The 17,945-nt window shown below is 57.5% G+C and overlaps 2 protein-coding genes across 2 annotated transcripts in view; both read right to left on the reverse strand.

Annotated features, from left to right (window-relative positions):
* LOC132229156 (keratin-associated protein 27-1) overlaps positions 1–17,945 on the reverse strand; it is a 350,231-nt gene that overhangs the window by 188,494 nt on the left and 143,792 nt on the right. The gene's annotated exons all lie outside the window — the stretch shown is intronic.
* The window catches only part of GRIK1 (glutamate ionotropic receptor kainate type subunit 1), a 106,071-nt gene that overhangs the window by 46,545 nt on the left and 41,581 nt on the right, over positions 1–17,945 (reverse strand). Inside the window, exons 5-7 of the mRNA XM_059685904.1 lie at positions 11,015–11,068; positions 6,845–7,012; positions 1,962–2,105 (exon numbers count right to left, since the gene is read on the reverse strand). Of these exons, the coding sequence (XP_059541887.1) occupies positions 1,962–2,105; positions 6,845–7,012; positions 11,015–11,068 (366 nt within the window). The remainder of the gene's footprint in view (positions 1–1,961; positions 2,106–6,844; positions 7,013–11,014; positions 11,069–17,945) is intronic.

Here is a 17,945-nt window from a genome sequence, read left to right on the forward strand (position 1 = left end):
TCAGCTTAGCTAGATCTCACAACGTAAGTACGGTGGATTGGAAAGGCAAACAGCTGAGTGAAACATACATAAACTCACATAAATGCATATCTAGCCGCCCAAACACACATACACCCACACATGTGCACGTACGTGTGTGCATATGTCTCTGAGTGACATCCACCTAAGTCCACAGAACACGCGTGTACTAGTATGTGCACACACACCACAGACTGGCATAGAAAGCAGCTCCCCATGCACACGGGAGCCAGGTGCCCACAGCTGGAGGGAGGAGGAGCCGGCAGGACGCAGACGCTGCCTGAGAAACACGGATGTTATTTGGATCCACAGACGCGAAGGGGACCCGGCAGGACGGCCAAGGCCGACACTCCTTTCGCCGTCTCATCCCCCACCGCCGACCCCGGGGACGGCGTCCTGGCACCTGAGTGTATGGGAGACCCTGCGCCATGGGTAACCCCTGGAGACCACGGACACAGAGGAGCTGGTCTCCTGTCTCTGCCCAGAGCCGCCCGGGGAACCGAGGGGAGGACCTGAGAAACCCACTCTATGTCCTGAACGTGCGAAGGCGCTGAGCTGAGGGGGTGACGGGAGGCGGGAGGGGCCAGGTGTGGTGCTGGGCAAGGGGTGCAGAACGAGAGACACCCGTGGGCGCTCGTCCAAGAGGGGCCTCTTCACCCGGCCGGCGCGGCTCAGGGGTTGAGCCTCGACCTATGAACCAGGAGGTCGCGGTTCAATTCCCGGTCAGGGCACAGGCCCAGGTTGCCACTTGATCCCCAGTGGGGGGCGTGCAGGAGGCAGCAGGTCCGGGATTCTCTCTCATCATTGATGTTTCTATCTCCCTCTCCCTCTCCCTGCCTCTCTCTCTAAAAATCAATAAAAATATATTAAAAAAACAACAACAAAGAGGGGCCGCTTCCCTGAGTTCCCGGCCGGATCCAATGTTGTTATTAACGGAGGATCAGGCGTCCCGGCCCAGGTCCCCGCTGCGGCCGTGGGCAGCGCGCTCCGCGGGCCAAGGACAGGAGGTCGGGTCAGAGCCGACCTGTCTGCAGGGCGTCACTTTCTTCCAAATCTGCATTTTTTCACCCGAATCCCGTCTGTTCAGCAGCCACCCAACGCTGACCCACTAAGTACAAGCCCAGTCGAATACGAAGGAGAGAGAAGTGCCTCCGGGGAATTTCGCCTTTTACTCTTCGCTTTTTAAAGTTGGAGTTTAAATGTCCCGTTTGCACATTCAAACGCATCATCTTCACGCCATCGAAACAACCAGTGAATCACCTTCCGCAGCAGAGCGGAGGCAGACGCTGCCGTGTGTGCCCTGTCTCAGGGGCCTCTCCCACCGTGGCATTTGGAGACAATTGCCCGCTCCTGATGGGCGATTTGTCTCGGTCCAGAGGAATTAGGAACCAGTTACATTGCTTTTAGGTCACCGAGAGGCGTCAAGAGTTTGCGAGATTCTAGCTCCCGGGGTTCAGTTCAACAAGTGTCTTTCTTACTTTTTTGGTTAATCCTCACCCAGGATATTTTTCCCATTGATTTCAGAGAGAGAGGAAGGGAGGGGAGGGGAAGGGAGGGGGGAGGAGAGAGAAATATCGATGTGAGAGACACAGAAAGGTCCTTTCGTTCAGCCCGGCACAAGCCCAGGCTCAGGGGACCCCTGGGTGATGGGCTGCGTGGGGGCAGCCTCGGTCCCTTCAGGGATGGACGGCCACTCACCAGGCGCGGAGCAGCACTTTGGGGGCCTGTCAGCGCGGAGGGCCAGCGGCTGCTGAGGCCACGTGGAGCGCGGGAGGGTGAATGCTTCCATCAGGTAGCGCCCGGACCTCTCGGCATCACACGGGACACCTCCTGGTGTTCTGGACGCCCTTGACCAGCGACATCCCCGGGAGCCGGGCGCAGGGGACGGCCCACCCACCACGGACCCTGGGCCCGGCTGAGCTGCAGGAGGAACGGGCACTTGCCTCTCTGATCAGGTTCATGAATCTGGGTCCCAGGCGCCAGGGCTGGTGTCGGTGGCACTGCAGGGAGCTGACGGCCAGCTGGGCGGCCCGGTGGGCGGCGACGGCCACCACGTGCACAGCGTCGTACATCAGCGCCGCCGCCGCCTGCGGGAGACACACAGCACACGCTCAGTCCCCCGCACGACTCCCTTCACGCGCGGGACCCGAGCTTGCGGGGGGGAGGGGGTGCTGGCGAGGGAGCCGGGGTGGGAGGGTGAGTGTGCTGAGCGGCAGGAGGTGGGGAGGAGCACCCCGCACCCGGGGTGGGGAGGCAGCACAGACACCACGTCCTCACAGCCTCGCACGCCAGGAACCGGGCAGCAGCGGTGGTGAGGGCTCTGGGGTCGGCCCCTGGTGAGTCTCAGCGAGTAGTTGCCCGCTTTTGAGTGAGATGAAGGGGTCGGAGAAGGGCCGTGTGTGGAGGAATCACACCCGGGGGTCCCCCTGTTGGACAGGGTCCCACAGGTCCCGGCGAGGCCCACCGTGGTCTCCACGTGGAGCCAAGCCCCGTGTCTCCTGTAAACACGTGGATTCTGCCGCCGTGTCTCGAGTGCCTTTTTCCTTCTTACTGATGAGCTGGCAAACAGCAGGTGGCAGCGACTGCAGGAGATCGCGTGCCAGAGGCTCTGTGGGGCGGCTGGTCTACCTGGGGCAGCCCTGGGCGTGTCGTATAGATTCCAGACGAGCACGGAGGGTCTGAGGGGCTAAAGGGCAGCGGGTGCTTTGGGAACAGAGCCAGGACTCAGAACTGGGCTTTGCTTATCCCGAAAGGCCTTGCTGTCTCCACCGAATCTCCATGACCATTGTGTTTCGTCACAGGCTGAGCCGGGGGCACTGAAGACGGCTTCTCTGGGAGCCAGGACCCCAGCGGGTGCCTCCAGTGAGGCAGGGCTCCTGACAACGTCCTGTTCGGATGCACCTGAGGGGCAGGAAGGCGGGGCCACTGAGGTGTGGGGCGTCCACGACCCCGCACAGCATCGGTCAGACGGGACTTGGCTCACAACCAGAGGAAGACCCGGCGGAGAACGGCCCCATCCCATCCATCCAACGCCAACGCCAACGCCAACGCCAACGCCAACGCCAACGCCGAGCCAGTCCAAGTGCCGAGAGACACCCACACGTGGTGAAGGGACCACGGAGAAAGGATGATGGACACGTTCTCTTCTAACCTCAATGCCTTTTTAAATAACGAGTTTGACTATTTTTGAACTCCATTGACTCAGTAACACTTTTCTTACTTCACTCAGTTTTAACCCTATTTTTTAACGTTCATATTTTTTCCTTGATGAAGTCTCTGGGTCTTACGTCCAGCGCCAAGATGTTTGCACTGGGACTTGGCTTCTTACTTTCAGGTTTGAATGTGGTGACACTTACGACGATGTCCTTTAGTTCCTGGGATTCTAATAAGTGCTTCATAGTTTAACATGTTAAAGAGGAAAAGAGGCAAGCAGACGGGGAGCAGAACACACGGGTTTTCAACTTTCAAACATCGAATACACTCATATGGGCATCGGTGCGTGCGTGTGCTACACGCAAAAATGACGGTAGGGCTGCAGGGAAATTCACCCTGAGGGACAGGGGACATGCATGAAATTCCGGGGACGGCAATTCCATGACAGTGATGGCATTCCTTCAATATTAATCGTGATCCGTCTACCGGAAATTCTTGAAATAATACGATTACTTTAGAACAATCTCTGTCTTCACGAATCAGGCCTATTTCTTACTTATACGCCCATTTCTTTCTTTAAACGTTTATGAAACGATTTCAGGGCGATGGGAAGATTTCTCTGTTGATGTCACGAGTCTTAGCAGAAACTCACTCCTGCGTTTGCTCAGTACAGCGATGCCTGTATTAGACCCGTGTTATTGACGGTCTTCTGTGGGCCAGCTCTCCCAACGCCATGTATTGAAGAGACTGTCTTCCCCGTCGTAGATTCTTGCCTCTGTCATCAGAGAGTAATTGTCCATATAAGTGAGGGTTTCTGTCCTGGCTCTCTCTCTATTCTGTTGCACTGATCTGTTTTAATGCCGGCACCGCACTGGGTGGTTCATTTGTAATATAGTTTGAAATCAGGGAGCATGAGGCCTCCAATTTTGTTCTTTTTCAAGGCTGCTCTTGCTGTTCAGGGTCTTTTATAAAATTTGTCATTATTTCTTTCTAGTTCTGTGAAAAAATGCCACTGGTATTTTCATAGGGATTGCATCGAATCATAGATTGCTTTGAACAGTTCAGATAAAATGTTCAGATTCATAACATTTTAATGCTACGCATTCTTTCAATCCATGAGTATGGTATACCCTTCCATTTATTTATGTCTTTCTTTAACTTCTTTCACCAATGTCCGATAGTTTTCAGAGTACAGGTCTTTCACCTTCTTGGTTAAATTTACTTTAGGTATTTTATTCTTTCTGATGCACTTGTAAATGGAATTTCTTCATTTCTCTTTCTGGCAATTTGCTGTTAGTGTACAGCAAGGCAACATATTTCTGAACATTAATTTTATATCCCGTAATTTTACTGAATGTATTAGTTCTAGTAGCTTTTTGGAGGAGTCTTTGGGGTTTAATAGATATAGCGTCATGTTACCCGCAAATAAGGACAGTTTTGCTTTTTCCTTTCCAACCTGGATGCTTGTACTTCTTTTCGTTGTCTGACGGCTGAGGTCAGGACTTCCAGTCCTATGTCGAATAATAACGGCAACAGGGGGCATCCTGGTCTTGTCTTGATCTTAGAGGAAAAGATTTCAGTTGTCACCACTGAGTGTGATAATAGCTCTGGGCTTGTCACATGTGGCCTCATTGTGTTGACATGTGTTCCCTCTGTACCCACTTTGTTGAGAGTTTTTTTCATAAAAGGATGTTGAATTTTGTTAAAAAATTTTTATTCTTTCTCTCTTAGGTGAGACGGTAGTCACCAGCTCCAGGCAGAATGGGCCCCTCCACCCACTGGGCTGGGCACGGGCTCTGCCACCCACTGGGCTGGGCACCACCGGCTCTGCCACCCACTGGGCTGGGCACCGGCTCTGCCACCCACTGGGCTGGGCACCAGCTCTGCCACCCACTGGGCTGGGCACTGGCTCTGCCATGCACCCCCCGCAGGACAGCGCCTGCCCAGGTCACTGCAGGGGTCCCCAAGGGCCTCACACCCCACCTGCTTCCCGTGGGGCCTGCGTGGCTCAGCCTCTCGCCTGTGGTTTCCTCATCGATGTAGACACGCTGTCTGTAGCTCAGCACAACGACCACACGCCCCTCCCGTGGGTCAGTCAGCCACGCCCGTGACGAGGACTCGAGTTTGGCGTAAACTACACCTGCCTTTGCTCTCAGTGGTGCCCCCGAGTGCAGGTGACAATGATGGGAGCTCTCGCCTTGTGATAGGGGTTTTGGGGGGGTCGGGGGGGTGGGGGGGCGTGGACAGAGGGTCTTAAAACATATTTGAACTCACTGGAATTAGCAACCGGAGAGAAGAGAAAAGCAGCACGTCGCCCCCCCCCCCCCCCCGCACCCTCTCCCACACCACCCCCTGCAGAGCCCCGTCTCCCCGACACTCCGCCCCCCCCCCGCCCCCGGCTCCGTCCTCCGCAGCCTCAGGCCACCCAGGCGCCCGGAGCGAAGGGCGCGAGTCTCCCTCAGGCCCCTCTCGTGGGGAAGCTGGTCGAGGAGCAGCCAGGGGCCACCCAGAACCACCGCCCCTTTATGTCTCCTTTAATGGGTTCCTCATCAAAAAAAAGTAGAAAAAGAAAAAACATCCCAAGTTAATTTCTCTGCGCCGACGTCTTCGTTGTCGGTAAATTGCGTCCTGGAGGCAAATGTGTGAGTCCCGGCGCCGGGAACAGAGTGGGACACTCGCAATTTGAAACGCTATTACCTGCCTGGGCCCCGCTCGCATCTTCTCCCGGAGATGGAACTGCTCCTGCACCGAAGGCCGTTTCACAGAAAACGTCCTGCTGTTTCCTGTCTCGCGGGGAGTCCCATTAGAGGCCTCGTTGGTGACAACGAAAGACAGATGGTGTCAGCGCAGCTCGGACAGGCCGCTCCATCTCCCTGCTCAGCAGAGGCGTGGGGGGGGGGGGCGGGTGGGCGCCTGCTGCTCGGGGGTGCCCTACCCTACGGGGCTTGGAGTGATGGGGGGAGGGGGGCCATGTGGGGGGCGGGGGGGCGTGTGCACAGCCACCGCCTGTGAACCCGCTCTGCCCGCTGGGCGTCCTCTCCCGGGATGGGGAAGTGGGCAGAAGCCAGGAGGCCCTGGTCCTGCTGGACCTTCCCAGGCGGCTCCTGCCCACCCGCCCTGCCCGCTCCTCCAGGTCGCACTCCAGCGCGAACTCTCCGCCCCTGGTGTCCGCTTGGTCCCCGTTGGCTGCCAGTGGTCGGTGGTGGCGATGCTTTTAGCTGTTTTTTATCCGAGACAAGTACAGTCAGAAACCCCCAAACAGCAGTCATTTATTTGTTTATTTATTAATCCTCACCCGAGGGCATTTTTCCATTGATTTTTAGGGAGAAAGAGAGTAAGAGACAGAGAAGCATCGGTGTGAGAGAGACACGTCGATTGGTTGCCTCCTGCACACGCCCTGACCAGGACCCGGGCCGGGAGGAGCCCGCAACCCAGGCATGTGCCCTTGGCCAGAATCGAACCCGGGACCCTTCCGGCCGAAGGCCCACGCTCTACCCACTGAGCCACACCAGCCAGGGCCCGGCAGCTGTGTTTGACACACCGGGCTCCTCTCCTCCCTCCTACGAGCCAGGGCACCGGCCGTCCCACCTTCTCCGGAGGCCGAAGGCGCCGGGCCCCTCAGCCGAGCCCTCGGGAACTCAGACCCGCCCCGGGCCGACCGCAGGCTCCCTACCGTCATCACGCCGCCCAGCAGGCCGGGCGCGGGCGGGGCCTGCAGCCTCTCCAGGGCCCACTGCTCCACGACGGACGACACGCGGGGGCTGTCGGCCTGGAGCAGCCGGAAGCCGGTCATGTGGACGCCGCTGTGCCTGTAGGGCCCCAGGTCCAGGGCAGACATGTCCTGCGGGCGGAGGACAAGGGGGGTGTTCAGTGACGCATCGCGACCGCCAGGCTCCAGCGACACGGCGCCCTTGGCCCCTTTGCATATCCCCCGGTGTTTGCATTTGCCGGCGCCTCCCCGGCAGGAAGCAGCTCTGTCCCGTCCACGTCCGTTGTCCGCAGCCCGAGGGCAGAGAAACCGAGGGAGCTGCTGCCCATAGCCCGCGGGCGCCTGGCGGGGCCTGGGAGACCCTGAGAGGCCGGGGCTCGTTTCCAGGATCCTCACCGGGAACGGGCAGGGTCTCTGTGTCCATTTGGATCAATACCTTTGTTTTATTTTAGTAAAAAGATTAAATTTTTTTTTATTGATTTCAGAGAGGAAAGGAGAGGGAGAGAGATAGAAGCATCAGTGATGAGAGAGAGTCACGGACCGGCTGCCTCCTGCACGCCCCCCCTGGGGATCGAGCCCACAACCCGGGCCTGTGCCCTGAGCGGGGATCGAACCCTGACCTCCTGGTTCACAGGTCGACGCTCGACCATGAGCCGCCCCGGCCGGCAACGCCTTTATTTTGTAAGGCAGCTGGGGCCTGAGGCACGTGGTCCCCCAGGAAAGACCATCTCACCTCCCACATCTTCAAAGGAGGAGATTGGGAACTGCCCAGCATTGGACAGGAAGCTCCCTCGGCGGAGAGGACACCGTCCCCCGCGCCCCACAGCGCCCCACAGCGCGGGCAGGACGGTGCTCACAGCACCAGCTCGGAGGAGGAACAAAAGGTCCCCCCTCTTCAGGGAGAACAGAAGCTCCCCGCACCTGCTGGAGCACCTGCCTGTGTGTGTGTGTGAGTGCGTGTGTGTGTGTGTGTGTGTGTGTGTGTGTGCGCGCGTGCGGGGGGGGTGAGTGTGTGTGTGTGTGGTGTGTGTGCGTGTGCGTGTGTGGGTGTGTGTGTGTGCGGGGGGGGGGGCTTGTCTTCACAGGAGAACCCGCCCCCCCAGCAAGGCCTCAGGAAAAGAGCCCCCCCTTCCCCCCTTCCCCCCCCCCCCCCGCCCCGGTTTCCATCACAGACGAGGCCGAGCCAAACCAGACGTGCATGAGTGGCTTCACATTTAAAACAGACACATGTGGGAACCTCACCTTTTCTCTAAAAAGGCCAGACCGTGAACGGTGTGATTAAGAATCTATAACCCGTTTAAGTCCAAACCAACCTTCCAAAGTATCACTGGACAGGAAACAGCCTCCAGGAAACGCCCTCACAACGCTCCAGCCGGCGTGGCTCCGGACTGAGGGGTCCCGGGTTCGATTCCCGGTCAGGTCCGGGCACAGGCCCGGCTGCGGGCTCGATCCCCAGCGGGGGGCGCGCAGGAGGCGGCTGACAGTGATTCTCTCTCGTCGTGGACGTTTCCATCTCCCTCCCCTCTCCCTCCCTCTGGAATCAATAAAAAAAGTCTATTTAAGAAAAGGCCTGCTGTGACGTCCCTGGGTGAGGAAGGCACCCGCTGTCCGAGGTGAAGGGGCCGCGGGCAGGCGTCGCAGGAGTGAGGTCTGACGGCCTCGCCTCTCACCCGCTGCCCTTCCCCGAGAGCCTGGAGCAGAGGGCAGGACTCCGAGAGCTCAGCGCTGCGCCAGCTCAGGGCCAGGAGGCGCGCTGCCCTGACGCTGCCCTGACGCTGCCCTCGCGCTGCCCTCGCTGCCCTCGCGCTGCCCTCTCTCTGCCCTGACGCTGCCCTCGCGCTGCCCTGACGCTGCCCTGACGCTGCCCTCCCTCTGCCCTCGCGCTGCCCTGACGCTGCCCTCGCGCTGCCCTCGCTGCCCTGACGCTGCCCTCGCGCTGCCCTCTCTCTGCCCTGACGCTGCCCTCGCGCTGCCCTGACGCTGCCCTGACGCTGCCCTCACTCTGCCCTGGCGCTGCCCTGACGCTGCCCTCGCGTTGCCCTGAAGCTGCCCTGACGCTGCCCTGACGCTGCCCTCGCGTTGCCCTCACGCTGCCCTCGCGTTGCCCTCACGCTGCCCTCACGTTGACCTCACGCTGCCCTCACGTTGCCCTGACGCTGCCCTGACGCTGCCCTGATGCTGCCCCTTCCCTCCCCTGCGCCGCAGGGCGCCCTCTAAGCTTTGCTAACACTCACGGGGAAGGACGGCGAGAGCGCGAGAGCAAAGCTGGGCGGCGCGCAGCCTAATTGGGGGGGGGGGGGCCTGAAATCAGCAAGTTTAAAGGCCGGATCCCAGGAAGGAGCGATTCCTTTTCACACTCAGGAAACGGCCGGAGCCACTGCGGCCGGAGGAGGGGCGGGAACTTCCCGACGCCCACGGGTCCCTCGTGGTGCAGCAGCCCAGGGACGCGGGGAGCTAAGAGGAGCCCCCGCACGGGGCGCGGCCAGGCCGGCCTGCGGCCGAGCTTCCACGCCGGGAGAGGGCGGGGATCCAAGGCCTGGTCCTCAACGTCCGTGGAGTGAGGACGAGAACCGAGACGTGGGGACACCTGTCCGTTCCCAGGGGTCCCCCCGGAAGACCAGCCTCCTGAGGTCCCCTCGCTCCTCCTCCTCACGTCTCGGCAGGACCGGAGCTTCGGGCGGGTCCCGCTGGGGACGCTGGGACGCCCCGGGCAGGTGGCCGGCCGCCGGGGGAAACCCAGGGGCCCCTGGCGGTGGGGGCTGTGTGTGAGCAGCCACACGGCTCTCAGGTCCCTGACGCTCCCGACCGAGCAAGTGGCCGCGATGCCACCGGGGAGGGACGCCCACGGGACCAGAACCGTGGACTCAGAACCTCGGCCCAAGCCCAGGGCGGTCACGTGACAGCTCCCCCGCTGCCCTCTGCACCCTCTGGCCTCAGTCACACCCGAGCCAGGACCTGTGTGTGACGCTGCCTGGTCCTGGTTCCGAATCCCTTATTTCCCCCGCCCGCCAGCCCACTTGCCAGGCGTCCTGGGCAGATGGCACCCTTACCGACCGCCCAGCGTCCGAGGAGATGGCAGTCAGCACATCCTCACGGATTAGAGCGGAGGCTGGGGCTGTGCTTTCTCCTCGTGTAAGTGGTGTGTGTGTGTGTGCGTGTAAGTGGTGTGTGTGTGTGCGTGTGCGTGCATGTGTGCGTATGTGTGTATGTGTGTGTGTAAGTGGTGTGTGTGTGTAAGTGGTGTGCATGTGTAAGTGGTGTGTGTGTGCGTGCGTGTGTGCGTGCGTGTGTGTAAGTGGTGTGTGCGCGCACGTGTGTGTAAGTGGTGTGTGTGTATGTGTGTGTGTATGTGGTGTGCGTGTGTGTGTAAGTGGTGTGTGTGCGTGTGTGTGTGGAGAGGGGTGGGGGCCTGTGTGGCTGACTTTTGAAACTGAATGAATGAGAGCTATCACACCATTTTGAGGAGTTAAACATCCCAAACCATTCTCCCTTAATCTGGTCATCTCTCAACATCTAGGGTGTTACAACTTTTAAAAACATTTCTCAGTCTGAGGGTCATGCTCTTTCTTAGGTGCAAAGTGTTCCATGTGCCAACATCTCCCAAGCTGCCCTTCTGAATGGTCCGCAGACACCGACAGCGACCCCTCCTGACCCAGCTCGCCTGGACAGGGTGGGGGGGACCAGGTCAGATCACAGAACCAGGACACACACGGAACACGGGGTCGAGGCTTCTTATGAACGGTTTGCACGTCGGCAGCTTCCACGTGATGGAAGTTTCACGTTAACCCCTTCCTGGATGCACGTGTATGGAGCTGGTTTAAAGAAAGAGAGAAGCCTGCTCCTCCGTGTTCCTGGATTTAGAGGATTCTAGAAGAGTCTGTCCCAGCCCCATGGCAAGGGCTGCCTCGGACCGAGGGGCTGCCTCTGAGACACGGGGTGCTCCTGTCACGGATGTATGTCTGTGGTCACGGATGCGTGTCTGTGGTCAGGGACGCGTGTCTGCGGCCACGGACGCGTGTCTGCGGCCATGGACGCAGGTTTGCGGTCACGGATGCGTGTCTGCGGTCATGGATGCGTGTTTGCGGCCATGGATGTGTGTCTGCAGTCACAGACGCGTGTCTGGGGCGTGCTTACCAGGGTGGTGAAGAGGTAGTGGTAGTGCTCGGTCATCATGCCCATGAACAGGATCTGCAAAGGGAAGCAGGGGAGGGATCAGAGACAGGCGGTCACGAGGCATCAAGACTGCGAAGGCGGCTCCGACAGCTGGGAAACGGGACGGGAAGGAGCCCTGAGAGTCCAGCAGACGAGGAACCGGAGGGACCCATGGCTGAGGCGGAGCCAACACCCGAGCCACTGACTCCATCCGAGGCCTGGTCACGGCACCGTGTTTGACTCGGAACGAAGTCATTGGACTCAGGATCACATTTAAAAACAGTTTGTGCAGCCCTGGCTGGTGCTGCCCAGTGGATAGAGCATCGGCCTGCGGACCCAAGGGCCCCGGGTTCGATTCCGGTCAAGGGCACATTCCTCGGTTGCAGGCTCCTCCCCTGCCAGGGCCCAGGTCAGGGCGTGTGCAAAAGGCAACCCATCAATGTGTCTCTCTCACATGGATGTTTCTCTCTGTCTTTCCCTCTCCCACTCCCTAAAAATCAATGGGAAATGCCCTCGGGTGAGGATTAAAGAAAATCAACTTCCTGCTTGGACTTGTCGGTAACGGCACAGGGTGGCCTCCGTGCGACCCAGTTTCTGAGTGACCCCAGGCGTGGATACACACCCGACGGGTCCTCGTAGCTGATGTGCTTGTCATCTCGCCCGAGTGGGGCTCCCACACGCTGAGTTAGCCATGCGGGTGCGCAGATGCCCTAGGTGAGGGCTGGAGGCCCTGCCTCTCTGAGACCCCCCACCCCCCGCTGCTCCCACAGAAGAAGAGGGCTTGGCGCGTAGATGGAAGGAGGGGATGTCCTCACACAAGTCTCCCACGGCCTCTCCAGCCCGACCTCAGTGACCTATTGGCGTCTTGTGGCTTCAGACGTGCCGTGCGTCTCCTTTGTGTTTGGCGAGGAAGGGAAGAGAGTGGCGGTGAGAAGGACAGGGTCCGAGGTAGACCTGGTGGCTTGTTAAGCTGTGGCCCTCCCTTGGGATTTTTGGAAATGTGTTCCCTGAGAAGCAAAAGCGGCTCATGGTCTGGAGATGCACGTTGTTGCTCAATCTCTGAAACCAGAACCATCACCTTCCTCGGGGCAGGTCCCCTGAAAGCACTGTTGGGGGAATTGCCTGGGGGTGGGATTTCTGAAGATCAGCACACAGCCCTCAAACTCGGATGCGTTTTGGACGCTGTGAGAATTGGCCCCGGCAGCTGTGCAGTCAGAGGCTCCGAGATACCACCCCAGAGAACCCCGAGTCCCTAGGATTTCTGAGGTGGAGCCGGGGTTGGTACAGCCCTTTGCAGCCACATGGAGAGCCGCTGCTCTATGGGAACATGGATGTTTGTGTGAAGAACAAAGACAGCCATGGCTTCCAGTGAAAGATGCACCGAAGGGTCCGGGCAGAGGCCACCTGGTCGCGGGAGTCCTGGGAGGGGTCTGAGATACGATCAGAGTGGTTCCGCAGGAGAGGGGGCGACACATGAAGAGGGGGTGCGGCGATAGCACACCCGCCATGGCCCACGCCCTCGGCTACCCCGGACACGGTGGGGTACCCGCTGAAGGTAACGCCATGAAGATCAGACAGATGACAGGAGACGCTCCCCATGAATCATGAGCCCGCGGCGTGGAAGTCGTTCCTGCGGTGATAACAAGCCTGGCTCACGGGGTCTCAAAGGGTAGAGCTGCTCCAGGGCCATCAATAACCCAGCGCCACGCGGGGCGAGGCCTCGTTAGCCGGTCCCTGATCTTGGCGGAGCATCAGGAGCGAGCCTGCTGGGCCAGCCAGGAGCCCAATTTCTCACTCAGTCATTAGACAGTGCAATTGCCGAGACCAGCTCTTGAAAGGGAAACGGACAAGTTTTATGTTAAGACGTGGAGCTGGGCACGGAGCTTTAAAATATTCTTCCTGGAATTGAGAGCGAAGCACAAAGGCACCCGAGCTTCTGGCTGCACGTCAGGGCTGGTGTTTCTTTTTAAACTTCATTTTGGAGGTGTTTAATCACCCATGGAGGGCCTAGGCCTTTTAAAAAAAATGATATTATAGCCCTGGCCGGTGTAGCTCAGTGGATAGAGCGTCGGCCTGTGGACCAAAGGGTCCCAGGTTCCATTCCGGTCAAGGGCATGTACCTTGGTTGCAGGGTCCTCCCCGGCCTGGGCCTTGGTCAGGGCTCGTGCAGGAGGCAACCCACCAATGTGTTTATCTTTCCCTCTCTCTCCCACTCTCCCTAAAAATCAGTGGAAAAATATCCTCGGGTGAGGATTAACAACAACAACAACAAACCGATGTTGTCGTAGTTTCACACAAAACCAAAAGATCTAAGATATGACCCCCCAAACATGAAGGCGGGAGGGGAGTAAAAGCGTGGTCCTTGTAGAATGTAGTTGGACGTACATGCCTATCGACCTCACACAGGCTGCTGTCGACACGGAGTGGTACACATTACCCTATGGAAGCCACAAACCAAAACCTACGAAAGACACAGAAAATGAAGAGAAAGGAACCCAGCAAAACGCTGAGGAAAACCAGCAAACCGCAAAGGCAATCAGTAGAGGAAAGGAACAGAAAAACTACAAAGACAATGAACAAAATGGCAACAAGCACATGCTTATCGGTAGTCACTTTAGATATAAATGAATTAAATGCTCCAGTAAAAAGACAAGGGGTGGATGAATGGACTAAGGAACAAGACTGGTCTATGTGCTTCTTGTAAGAGCCTCACTTCACGTCTAAGGACACACGCAGACGGAAAGCGAAGGGATGGACAAAGGTGTTGCACGCAGATAGAAATGAAAAGAAAGCTGGCTTAGCAGCCCTCATAGCCGACAAAATAGACTTTAAAACAAAGAATGCAAAAAAAAGGCATTACATACCAATAAAGGGGTCAGCCCCAGAAAAGGCCATACCATCATAAATATCTATGCCCCCAGTATACGGGCACCTCAGTATAAGAAGTAATTATTAATAGACGCAAATGCAGACATTGACGGTCATCCCATAATCGTAGGGGTTGTTCTGCCCACTCACGTCAATGGATAAATCATCCAAACAGAAAATTAGTAATAAGATAACGGCTTTAAATGTCCTATTAGACATTTATAGAAAAGTTCATTCAGAAACCGGATAAAGTTCTATTTCAGGCGCACAAGCCTCAATACATTCAAGAAGATTGAAATCCATCAAGCACCCTTTGCGACCACAGTGGCGTGAAACTAGAAATCAACAGTGGGAAGAAGACGGGAAAGACGCGCGCACACACGTGGAGCCAACACCAGGCGAGGAAGCAACCAGCAGGTCCAACGGGAACTCAAACAGGACAGAAAGAATGACCTCGAGACAAATAATGAGAAACACAACTTCCCCAAACTTACGGGACACAACTAAGTCAGCTCTAAGAGGCGGCTCATAGCTCCACAGGTTTGAGAAACAATAAAAAGCTCAAACAACCCACCTTTCCACCTAAAGGATCTGGGAAGAGAAGAACCAACAGCAGGGAGGACTAATAAAGACCGGAGCGGCTGTAAACGCCACAGAGATGAAAACGCACCAGTGGAAACGGCACTGAAACTGGGGGCTCGCTCTTTGAAAAGATACAAAACTGACAAACCTTCAGGCAAACGCTCCAGGAAAGAAAGCGCCCAAGCCACTGAAGTCATAAGTGAAGGAGGCTACAGCCGACACCAGAGAAATACGCAGGGTCGTTGGAGAATGCTGTCCATGCTGCCTCCCGGCCGAGGGGCAGCCTGGGGGTACGGATACGCGTCCAGCAGCGCACGACCTGCCAGGACCGAACAGGAAGAAACGGCAAATCTAGACAGGCCGATTCCTAGCAATGACACGAAGCAGGAATCCACACACGCACCGCGAACAAAAGCCAGAGGGTGTCACAGGTGAATAAGACGTGAGATGCTTTTTTTAAAAAGCAACCATTCAACTTATTATTTTTATGAGCATTTTATTGTCATACCTGGAGGCCAATATCCATTCGATATGCCCCTTATTCAACGTCAAGAAAGAGCTACGAAGATGCATGAATAAGCAGCTAATAGGTCTCCTGCTTTTTTAAAAAAATATATATTTTTATTGATTTCAGAGAGGAAGGGAGAGGGAGAGAGAGATAGGAACATCAGTGATGAGAGAGAACCATGGACCGGCTGCCTCCTGCACGCTCCACACTGGGATCGAGCCCGCAGCCCGGGCCTGTGCCCTGACCGGGAGTCGATGCTCAACCCCTGAGCCACGCCGGCTGGGCTAAGAGATGGTCCTTTAATGGCCTGTCGTCCGAGAGCAGAGCACTTACGGGGGGAGCGCTGCAGTCGCACAGGGTTTTCCCTCTGTAGGTTGTTATTTCAGCTACAAGTCGCTAAGGGATTAAGGAAACGTCCTATCAGGATAGATGTCAGCTCTCCCAGTAAAAGCATAATCGGGAAATGAAGTTTCCTAAGAGTTCTTTGCAGAACTGACGCTCCCCTCAGAGACACGGCCCCTCTGAAGGTTGATGCTGCGCTTGTCTGCGGCCAGATGGGGGCGCTGACCCAGGCCCTGCACACGTTCAAGGCAGTGCTCTCAGCAAGCAGCCCTGGCTCGATTCAGAGAGATCCATGGATGTGAGAGAAACATCGATTGGTTGCCTCCTGCACGAGCCCCGACCAGGGCCTGGACCAGGGAGGAGCCTGCAACCAAGGTGCATGCCCTTGACCAGAATCGAACCCAGGAACCTTCTGTCCGCAGGCCAATGCTCTATCCACTGAGCCACACGCCCGGGCCTATTGAGATCGTTTTAATGGCACACGGCACATCACACCACACACACTGTGTGGATAGCGTGGCTGCCAATACTGCTTGTATGGATGTGTATTCCCCTCCATGGCTCACACTAACGGAGGCAACCCATCGACGTGCCTCTCTCACATCCTTTCTCTCTCTGCCTCTCCCCGTCCCTTCCACTCTCTCTCTCTCAAAAAAAAAATCAATGGAAAACTATCCTCTAGTCACTCCTCCTCACGGCGTCAGACATTCGCTCCAGAAATCCGCTCCGTGGTCCCCAGCCACCTGGTGGGCCCTGGAGAGCCGCCCAGCGACACTCACTGCCCAGGTCTCCTTTGCCTCAGGGCAGAGGTTAGAGATGGTTGTGCTGTTGCTTTCACTTGTTGTATCGTTATCTCCATCGATCGGGGCTCAGTGTTGAATGAAAGAAGGAATTTCTGTGCCGTGTGCCCACCACACCCTCGGGGGCCATGGGACTGTTAATTGACGGCATTTCTTCGGCCGATGAGACGAGACGTGACTGGATGTGGAGAGTGAAGAGGAGCGCCGGGTCGAAGGAGTGGAGGTCAGCGGAGGCCGGTCCAGGCCCCATCGCTGGGAGTGGGCGTCGGGGTTCAGAGCAGCGGCAGGATGGGGGTGGGGGTGGATTCCTTTACTCTAAAGCCCGAGGTGAGCCTCCATCCGGACCAGCCGCCTGCGGGCCTGGGGCCGTGGGAAAGTTATAAGTCTCTCTGCGCTCGGCTCATGTCTCCAATACAGTTTTCTCCTCACCGTTGAGTGAGTGGCGCGTCTCATCCCCATGACCAGGCTGCGTCTCCCCATGGCCAGGCCGCGTCTCACCGCATGGCCAGGCCACGTGGCACGTGCTCGTTCAAGGCCGCTCCGAAGGTCTCCCCGATCTGACTGATGATGAGAAACGACGCCCCTCGGTGGTGCAGGTTCCAAACACGGGCTCGGCGTCCGTCCCGAGGGGTGAGGAGTGAGGGTGGTAACCACAGGAGACCCACCTCTGCCTCCGCACCCCACCCACAGCCGCGAGACACAACTTATGGGAGGAAAGGATCCACGCACACGGCTGCGTGACTAATCGGCGGTGCGCTCGCCTCCCACAGCGGGAAGCCAGGCGTTAAAGATGCATCCTCTCTCGGACTTGCTTTCTATTTTTTATTTTTTTAATCCTCATTGAGGCTATTTTTCCATGGATTTTGAGAGAGAGTGGGAGAGAGGGAAAGGCAGAGAGAAACACCGATGTGAGCGAGACACACCCATCGGAAAGAATGTTCCAGGCGTTGGAACTGCAAGTGGAGAGGCGGGAAGCGGGGAGAAGACGGGCACCCGGGGCAAGCTGAGTGTTGCTGGCGGAGGCCGGGGCTGGCACCAAGGGAGAGAGGCCTGGGCAGATCATGCCGGCCACGGGTTTTGGCATTAAGAGCAGGCTCCATCCTCCCTGGCCGGTGTTGCTCAGTGGATAGAGCGTCGGCCTGCGGACTGAAGGGTCCCGGGTTCGATTCCGGTCAAGACCACATGCGCGGTCGCAGGCTCGATCCCCAGTAGGGAGTGTGCAGGAGGCAGCTGATCCATGATTCTCTCTCTTTCCCTCCCCCTTCCTCTCTGAAACCAATAAAAGAAATACATATTAAACATAAAAAGAGCAGGTCCGCCCATGCCCATGGCGGACGAAATTATTACTGACTCTGAGCTTCACATTTCATTTGGAAAATAAGGGTGATACCATCACATCCAGGCTCCTTGTGTGACTGAGGGGGGTGGGTGCTGCCGGCCATCCTGCAGGTCGGTTTCCTGTGCTTGTCCTGGCCTAAGCTCTCCACCAGCCAGGCCTGGGGAGGGGGTGGGATGGCGCTCGTAGGAGCCAGCGCGGGGCAGTGGGGGGGGGGGGGGAAAGCCAGGAGCCCGACGGGTCCCCAGGGCAGGCTGGGGGGCGGGGGTTCCACCCTCAAAGTGCAGAGGCTGACGAGGCACTTGGTCCCGACCAAGCCCTGAGTCTCTGCAGCTGAATCCAGTCTTGACATTTGAATTTCTAACGAATTTTTGGGAAATAACTTTGCAGCTTCTCATCACACAGCACTGTTCCCTCTGAATAGAAATAATTGCTTCGCTGGGCGCTCAGCGTGACTAAGAATAACGCGGCCCCCCC

The sequence above is a fragment of the Myotis daubentonii genome, chromosome 3 (assembly GCF_963259705.1).
Source record: "Myotis daubentonii chromosome 3, mMyoDau2.1, whole genome shotgun sequence".
NCBI classification, from domain to species: domain Eukaryota; kingdom Metazoa; phylum Chordata; class Mammalia; order Chiroptera; family Vespertilionidae; genus Myotis; species Myotis daubentonii.